The sequence below is a fragment of the Macrobrachium rosenbergii genome, chromosome 54 (genome assembly GCF_040412425.1).
Source record: "Macrobrachium rosenbergii isolate ZJJX-2024 chromosome 54, ASM4041242v1, whole genome shotgun sequence".
NCBI classification, from domain to species: Eukaryota; Metazoa; Arthropoda; class Malacostraca; order Decapoda; family Palaemonidae; genus Macrobrachium; species Macrobrachium rosenbergii.
The window spans coordinates 29,520,698-29,530,697 of record NC_089794.1 but is presented as its reverse complement, the minus strand read 5'-3'; the positions used below and the strand labels follow the sequence as shown (position 1 = coordinate 29,530,697).

Here is a 10,000-nt window from a genome sequence, read left to right as displayed (position 1 = left end):
TGTAATCATTGTGGTTTCTTCACCATTATTATTATTATTATTATTATTATTATTATTATTATTATTATTATTATTATTATTACAAATGAAATCAACTGCGAATTACTACAGGTTAACCAACTGACATTTAAACATGTACATTGTACAAAAGTACACAAGGTATGTACAATGCTTTAGTAATCGGTTTAGAAAGTAATTAACTTACCTGTTGTAATTAATATACCTGGTGTTAATTGATTTACCTGTTGGGTTTTATTTAACTTAAGAATATACAAAGACGTAACTCACTTCCTTTTTGTTTAATTAAGGCAATTCTCGGAAAGTAACTAATTATCAAGACTGTTATTCAAGCATAAAATGATGATGGTCACTGTTATATTCATGCTTTAATTGCTGAATTAAAGATGAACCCTGTTTGTTGAATACATTCTCACCCTTAGTTGCGTTCTAAATCTAACCCTTAGTTGCGTCTTAAATCTAACACTTAGTTGCGTCTCAAATCCAACCTTAGTTGCATCTTAAATCTAACCTTTAGTTGCGTCTTAAGTCTAAGCCCTTAGTTGCGTCTCAAATCTAACCCTTAGTTGCGTCTTAAATTTAACCCTCAGTTGCGTCTCAAATCTAACCCCTAGTTGCGTCTCAAATCTAACCCTAGTTGCGTTTCAAATCTAACCCTTAGTTGCGTCTTAAATCTAACCCTTAGTTGCGTCTCAAATCTAAACCTTAGTTGCGTTTTAAATCTAACCCTTAGATGCGTCTGAAATCTAACCCTTAGTTGCGTCTTAAATCTACAAATGAAGTCTCACCAGCAAGTCATAGAATCTGCTTATAAACAACGCATAATTCAATTGTATTTTGCCCACCTCTCTCTCTCTCTCTCTCTCTCTCTCTCTCTCTCTCTCTCTCTCTCTCTCTCTCTCTCTCTCTCTATATATATATATATATATATATATATATATATATATATATATATATATATACTTATGAATGTATGTGAATGTACACTTTTGTGCGTCTGTTACAACATATCCTCGTCGTGTCTGTGTCTGTGTCTGCGTTTGTCCTTTTTATCCAATTCATCTCACCTCCCTCTTCCGGCTCTGCAGCCCTGAGCCGCAGGATGTGTTGCAGGCGCTCCAGGGGCCCCAAGGTCCTACTTGGCAGTCCGAAGGACACTCGATCATACATGGCTCCATCTCCACTCCTGTGTGGCCGCAGGATCTGGTGAAAGTATTATTGTTATTATTATTATTATTATTATTATTATTATTATTATTATTATTATTATTATTATTATTATTATTTACTCATATGAAATGAAAGTTTGATTGAGATAAGAGATGAATTGGTATATGTATGTATGTATGTATGTATGTATGTATGTATGTATGTATGTATGTATGTATATGTATATATATATATAATATTAAATTATATATATATATTAAATTATATATATATATACGTATATATATATACACACACACATATATATATATATGTATGTATATATTTAGGGAGTGTGTGTGTTCATCAAGACATGTATGAAATATTAATATAAAAACAATCGATTGCATAATCCAACAATAAACATTTTAAGAATCACACACAAAGGACCAAAAAGACTAAAGGCTTTCTCGAACGCCATTCGGGACAATGAACAGCTTCCCAATTAGCACGAGTCCCCTAGAATGACCTCTCTCTCTCTCTCTCTCCCTCTCTCTCTCTACGTCTCTTTGTCCCTCTCTGTCTCTCCCGAAAGAGGCTCAGAGCCGTGACGTAAACAGGGGCGCGGAGAGCCCTTGTCGTCTTCTAAGGGAGAGTCCTTATCTCGGTGAGATCCATCACAACCTCTTCAGATCCTCCATAATTGTCCTCAGTCGGTTTGACGATCGCTCGTAATTAGCTGTAATTCGGTTGTAACGACTGCCCGGTTGCCCCCCCGGAGGGTCGTTTTGATCTGCTTGAGTTTTTTTTTTTTTTTTTATTGTGAAATGACGGTATTTCGTGGCTTTGTATTTATCCCATATATTGCAGTCATTTTCAGTCCTTGACTTATGCCTTTGCATTATGAAATGACATTTCATGGGTATCTATCTGTCTATCTATCTATCTATATATCTATATATATATATATATATATATATATATATATATATATATATATCTATCTATCTGTCTACATACACATATACATATATATATATATATATATATATATATATATATATATATATATATATATATATATATATATATATATATATATATATATATATATATATATATATATATATATCCCTTCTGTTCAAGTCATTTTCAGCCCTTTATTGGGTGTTCCCCGCAGGGAGGTGGTGCCATCAGTGCAACTCATGCGGTGCACTGTAGGCATTACTAAAAGGTTCTTTGCGGCGTCCCTGCGGCCCCTAGCTGCAACCCCTTTCATTCCTTTTACTGTTCCTCCATTCGTATTATCTTTCTTCCATCTTGCTATCCACCTTCTCCTAACAATGATGTTTTCCTTCTGTTACGCCTCTCAAACCTATTTACTCTCAATTTCTTTTCCAGGGCTGAATGATCTCATAGGTCCCAGTGCTTGGCCTTTGGCCTAATCTCTATATTTTATTACATTCCATTTATTGGGTGTTATATCTTCATGACTTGTTTATCTTTATAAATTTATTGTCATCACTGTTATGTGATCTGTTACTATCGTTTTGCTCTTTTCTACCATTCTGTTTTATTGGCTGCTGCTGAATCTTCTTATTTAATTTATGTGTGTGAATTTGCTATTTTCATTATGGTTTTGCTACATTACTCACTGTTTACTCATTGTTTTCCTCTTTTAAATAAACTTTTATTCATCTTTGGGCTGCAAGTCCTGTACAGATTTCCTGACCAATAATTCTGTTAATAATGTAGTAGCACTGATATTGAAAAGTACTTAAAATCAATAGATTCCTTATGGAGTCTTTCTCAAATAACAAAAACATATTTTAAGGATGCAGAGTTAACGAAGGAAACTGAGAAATGACTATAGAATTACAAATACACTGTTATAAACATTTGAACGTAACGAAGACACCTGTCCGTATGTGAGTTATGTAATCATAAAAAATTACAGTGAAGGTCAGTGAGGCAACTGGAGCTCTGAAGACCTCTGGAACTTGCCAGTGTGACTTCGCGGAATCTCAACATACCGAGATTATTTTGACTGAAACGTTCACAATTTGATGAGTTTCATATTACTCTGCTATATGACTGTGGAAAATATGCTTCCTAATCCTGATATTTATGAGAATTGAACGGACAGACAAGCCATGACCCACCAGAGAAATTATATTTTTTAATGAAATAATCTTCAGAATATTACACTGACCTCAAATGCGCCAACAGCCCCTCGTCTGAAAATATACTTTTTTCTCTTTTATTTCTGAGAAGTAGATAAACAAACAATCCATCTTCCCTAATATTTATTAGAATCAAAAGAACAAACAACCTATAACCCACCAGAGAAATTATATTTCTAAATGAAATAATCTTCAGAACATTACACTGACCTTGAATGCGCCAACACCCCGTCATCTCTCTTGCAGAGAAGAGCTCTGTACCTCTTCCCGACGCCGCAGATATCGGCATCGTTGGTGACAGAAAGGGCATTGTTGTTATTCCCTTCGGTTCCTACGTTCGTGTCCCCTTTCTCGTCGATGGCGTCCAGCAAACAGGAGGACCAAGGCCCCGTGGGTATCGTGTAGAAGTTGTGGCAGGGGCACGGCTTGTGTTCCTGAAGGGTGATGTTGTTGCAGGCGGGTATTTTGTGGCTGCCGTCTGGATAGGAAAGAAGAAGAATCATTCGTGACTCAAGTTTATTCAGACGTGAGATGAAAAGGAGCTCAATTGATTAGTGGGGAGAATCATTCATAATTCAGATTCATTCAGGCGTGAGATGAGAATCAATCAACTATTGATTCAATTTAGATTCACTCAAATTTCAGACTTGAGATGAAAAGAATCAATAATAGCTCGGATTGATTCAGACGTGGGATGACAAGAATCAGAGATAATTCAGATTCATTCAGACGTGAGTTGATAAAAATCATTAATAATTCAAATTATTTCAGACATGAGATGAGAAGAATCATTAATAATTCAAATTCATTCAGACGTAAAATGAGAAGAATCATTAATAACTCAAGTTTAATCAGACGTGAGGTGAAAAGAATCAATAATAACTCAAATTGATTCAGACGTGAGATGAAAAGAATCAGTAATAATTCAGATTCATTCAGACGTGAGATGAGAAGAATCATTGGTAACTCAAATTTATCTAGATGTTATTTTTTTAGAATTGATTTTATGTAGGTGTGAAGAAATCGCTGTTTATTTTGTTTTCTGTCAAGTTATGCAGTGTGATGGTGAATAGGTAAATAGGCAATTTCTTTGTGATTCTGCAGTGATTTCAAGGTAGGCTGATTGTCATCCAAATAGAAGTTGAAAAGAATCGTTGGTAACATACTTTTATTCAGACTGGTTCTTTTAAGCTTGATTTAATTTAGGCGGGAATAAATCACTGATTGTTTTTCTTTTGTCAAGTCTGTGTAAAGTGTCATGGGTAATTAGGTTATTATGATCGTTACAGTAGCAATAGAAGTTTTTTTATTATTTTGCAATGTTTTCAAGTGAGTTTAAACCCGCAGATGCAGTTCAAGCATTTTAAAACTATTATCAGTAATGTTTGACAAACGCACGTTTTGTCCTGGCAACCTTTCATGCAAATTAATGTCTTCGGGAGATTGAAATAAAAAAATAAAGTTAGGAAATAAATGAAAGACAGATAAACATGGTAGGAAATAACTCGGGGAAAAGTTTGGATATAGACAGATGAGATTGGGTTTAATTTTTCTCTTAGAGAACGGAACACAAAACAGAGATAGGAAATAGATAAAGACCGATAAACTTATTAAGGACTGACTCGATAAACGTTTGGATATAGAAAGGAGAGAGTGCGTTTAATTGTTCTCACAGGGAAGGTAACATACACCAAAGACTTAGGAATGTATTACCAAAGTGCGAAAAGAACTCACCCAAGAGTTCTCGGCTTCTGTAGGAGGTGTGGCTACACTGAGCTGGGCAAGGCACCCAGGGAGACCAAGACGAGGTCACGCAGTTGTCTTGGCACCATACTTGGCACTCCTCGCTGCTGGATGGCACCAGGGTGTCACTCATGAGGCAGAAGCTGGACTCGACGGACCTTCCCATGGTGTCGACGCATTCGACGCCTAAAAGTAAGAATAAGCTAAGTTAAATGCATTTTTTTCCAACATTAAGCCGTTTTCCATAGCAGGGATGACTCCAGAGAATAAGAACAATTCTGTAGTCACAGTCTCATTCACACATTAGGCCACTCACCACAGAGAAACCATTCGACACCTAAAAGATAAAAAATGATCTAAATTAAATGTGTTTTTCCAACAGAAAAACGTTTCAACCAACAGGAGATGACTCCAGAGAATTAAAAAAAAATTCTATAGTTACTGCTACATTCATACATTAAGCCACTCACCACAGAGAAGCCATTCGACACCTAAAAGTATGAATTATCTAAGATAAATGCATTTTTCATAACAGTAAGCCGTTTTCCGTAACAGGGGATGGCTCCAGAGACTAAAACCAAATCAATCGTCCCTGCCTCACTCATACATTAAGCCACTCACCTCAAGAAACCACACAGCAACTTACTTCTGACCCGGTAGCCCGTGCCACAACCGGAGCCCATAGCCAACATGCAAGAAGACCATTTTCCCGTCTTCCAGTGATGTCTCGTGCAGGTCACGGGGGCGTGGGCGCACTCCCTCTCCTCCTCCAAGGGCGGGCATGGCTTGCCGCCCTCCGAGGGAGATACCAGGACCCGCCTCCACCGACGCTGCACGGAGGATATCAACACGCCATCTGTTGTCGTGAATGAGAATCACACGATTATTTACTTCAGTGTGTGATATATAATGGAAAAAAAATAATACAAATATTGAAAATACTGTGGATTGTACACACGAAGGCATCATTAATTATGGTGATTATAACAGTAATTAACAAAGGATAATAGAAAGTTTGCAGTAATTTCTAGATAATAAGGGTCAGCTAATCTACGAGTTTTTAATAACACCGAATAAACAGAAATAACATAATGATAATCAGTGTCATAATATTTTCACTTTAAGAAATGAGAGTGAAGTATAAAAAAATCATACTACACAAGAAAAACACACACACAAAAAAACCAATTGACAAAATATTCCATCGTAAACTCTTATCCATGAAATGATTATTTCAGAATACATTGCCAATGACATGAGTAAATATGACAGTGTGAGCAAGTATGAAAACATTATGACGAATTATACTTCATATTAAGTTCCAAATATATACCTTACATTTGACTGAATGATATCTTCAGGCCACAGTTAACATTATTAGTATTAATTACACGCAAAGGTTAGCAAGTAGATGTTTCTGATGGATTACTAAGGTAACTTTTAATTGTGGGAGGACTTGATGTCAGCTGCGGGGCAAATACAACCGCTGCGTCATTATGATGATAAAGAAAAAATATAATCCTTTTCAAAGTTCCAGTAGTTTGAGCAACTTCACTTGTGTTGTATATTTGTATTCATTTTAAGTATGACGACTTGAATTTATATAACTGATGTATATGACCAGTAGAGCATCATTTTATACACACACACACACACACACACACACACATATATATATATATATATATATATATATATATATATATATATATATATATATATATAAATAAATTTCTGACTATATATATTGAACCCAGGTCTTTCAGTTGAAAGACAAGACTCTGCCAACAGTCTTAGTCTTTCAATTGAAAGACCAGGTCTTTCAGTCAGAAATTTAATTCTGTTCCACACGTGATTGTGTGTTATTTCTATATATATATATATATATATATATATATATATATATATATATATATATGGTTATATATATATATATATATATATATATATATATATAGAGAGAGAGAGAGAGAGAGAGAGAGAGAGAGAGAGAGAGAGAGAGAGAGAGAGAGAGAGAGAGAGAGAGAGAGAGAAGTATGCTCAAACAGTAAACACAGAGATTAAAAACAAACGAATTACCCACCTATAGGGCAAGGGTCAGGGGTCAAACAGGGCGACCACTCGCTCCAAGACGTAATGGTGCAGTCAGTGCCACAAGAGATTTGGCACTCTCTCTCCAGGCTGGGCTTTTTCAGGCCACGGCATCTGGGCATACAAATCATCATGAAGAATATTTGCGATGTACGTAAACCCTTCTAAACCCTAAAGCTAAATTGAGTCTGAAAATACGTCCATTTGTCTACATTGCAATAAAACGTTATAAACATATCTACAACTTATCGTATACTTGTTACAGACATGTTGAATACAAGTCGACGACTTATTGGTGGTCCAAGTTAGTGCTTCATATGATTATCCAGCATTTGTTAACGAAGATTATTTAAGATGTACATAAAGCGTTCTAAAACCTAAAACTAAAGTGAGACTGAAGATATGTCCACACTCCAATAAAATGTCACAAACACGTCGGAAACTTATCATATACTTGTTACAGACATGTTGAATACAAGTTGGCGACTTATTGGTAATCCTAACCTGAAGATATGTCCACACTCCAATAAAATGTCATAAACACGTCGGAAACTTAACATATACTTGTTACAAACATGTTGAACATAAGTTGGCTACTTATTGGTAATCCTAACCAGTGCTTGATATTATCCAGAATATGTTGTTAATGAATGTTATTTAAGATGTGCGTAAAGCATTCTAAACCATAAAGCTAAAGTGAGCCTGAATATATGTCCACACTACAATGAAATGTCATAAACATATCGGCTACTTATATACAAGTCACAAACATGTTAAATACAAGTCGAGGACTTTTGAAGTCCTAACTAGTGCTTCTTATGACTACCCAGCACATGTTAATGAATATTATTTGAGATGTACGTAGGCTGTGTAAACCCTAAAGCTAAAGTGAGACTGAGAGACTGACGATATGTCAACATTATAATGTCATAAACACGTCGGAAACTTATCATATACATGTCACAAACATGTTAGAATACAAGTTGGCGACTTATTTGTACTCCTAACCAGGGCTTCAAATGATTATCAAGCGTTTATCAAAGATCCGTTCTCCACTTACAGTCTGTGACTTGTTTTCAACATGTTTGTTATATGTATGCTGTATGTTTTCAACTTGTGTTTGTGACATGTTTTGCTGCAGTGTGGACGTACCCTAAAAGGCTGCAGTTCATGTAGAGCGGAAACTTACATAGGCAAGAATAACTTTCATAAAGAAGATAAAAAGTTTACAAAAACTGTCTTAGTAATGCAACAATAAACAGAAACAGTGATTATGATAATTATATTAAAACCATCGTTTTTGTTATTGTCATTGTTAAATGTAAAGGAAAACAACTACATTGCCAAAGAACGAACTTGTAAATAATATTTTGGATTACCCGAGTTTGGGTTACCGGACCCAAAATGCAATTATCCTTCTAATAATGAGTGTGAATAACATGAGTATCCCAATATTTAATTACAGGTCTCACTCGACAACAAACACATAATCGTTTGGAAATGACGTCATGACGAAGCCATGAAATTGAAAAAGATTGTGGTCAATAGTTTTTGGTAAAAAGATGTTGAAATCCAATATTTTCAGGACAATAGACATGGTCGATTCATGAAGTCCTAAAACTCCTTTGAGCCTTTTTAGTTTTCTGAAAAGAAAACTATTGTGCCGGCTTTGTCTGTCCGTCCGCACTTTTTTCTGTCCGCACTTTTTATGTCCGCCCTCAGATCTTAAACACTACTGAGACTAGAGGGCTGTAAATTGGTATGTTGATCATCCACCCTCCAAGCATCAAACATACAAAATTACAGCCCTCTAGCCGCAGTAGTTTTTATTTTATTTAAGGTTAAAGTTAGCCATAATCGTGCGTCTGACAACGATATAAGCCAGGCCACCACTGGGCCGTGGTTAAAGTTTCATGGCCGCGGCTCATACAACATTATATCAGACCACCAAAAGATAGATCTATTTTCGGTAGCCTTGATTGTACGATGTACAGAAAACTCGATTGCGCCGAAGAGACTTCGGCGCGTTTTTCGTTTGTTGTAATATTTAACAAATACTGTGCCTTCTGAAAAGAATTACTTTGTCAGTGTTTCTTTCTAAAACGTTTCCGTTGTCAGTGAACATAAAAGACAACACTTACAACATTTTGGAAAACCATTTTGTTTAACAAAAGGACTGACGTAATCCCAAAAACATAATTGTAGGATTACTTACTTTTTCAACTCAATATCTGTCATTGTTTGAATATACCAGTCTTTCTGACCGCAAGAAACTTGTGTAAAATAAAAAAAATTTAGTACAACACAGTTAATTCTTTTCATTGTTTAATAATTATTGTAATTTGTTTTTAATATACCAGTCTTGCTGACTGCAAGAAGCTTGAGTAATTCCAAAAACTGAGTACAATTCAGTTAATGATTGTCAATGTTTGAATTTACCAGCCTTTCTGAACACGGGAAAGTATGTCATTTCAAAACAGCGTACTAGCACGCTACTTTCTAAACACAACATGTGAGTGTAGTGACAATCTGTTTAAAAGGAAAACTCTTTCTAAACCTGATAGATAGTGGGGAAAACTACAACAATTTACTCTGTTTCTAAACACAACCGGCGAGTGTAGTCACGAACTGTTTAGAATGTAAATTCATTCTAAACGTGACGGACGTTGGGAAACAAAACAAAAATCTATTCTTTGTTTCTAAACACAACCAGCGAGTGTAGGAACAATCTGTTTAGAATCTAAATTCTTTCTAAGCGTGACGGAAGGTTGGGAAAACCACAACAATTCTTCATTTCTAAGTACAACCGGCGAGTG

The 10,000-nt window shown here is 35.5% G+C and overlaps 1 protein-coding gene across 1 annotated transcript in view; it reads right to left on the bottom strand.

Moving 5' to 3' along the window:
- The window catches only part of LOC136834935 (thrombospondin type-1 domain-containing protein 7B-like), a 155,426-nt gene that overhangs the window by 15,683 nt on the left and 129,743 nt on the right, over nucleotides 1-10,000 (bottom strand). Inside the window, 5 exon segments of the mRNA XM_067097780.1 lie at nucleotides 1,086-1,221; nucleotides 3,561-3,828; nucleotides 5,085-5,279; nucleotides 5,740-5,949; nucleotides 7,177-7,298. Coding sequence (XP_066953881.1) covers nucleotides 1,086-1,221; nucleotides 3,561-3,828; nucleotides 5,085-5,279; nucleotides 5,740-5,949; nucleotides 7,177-7,298 — 931 coding nt within the window.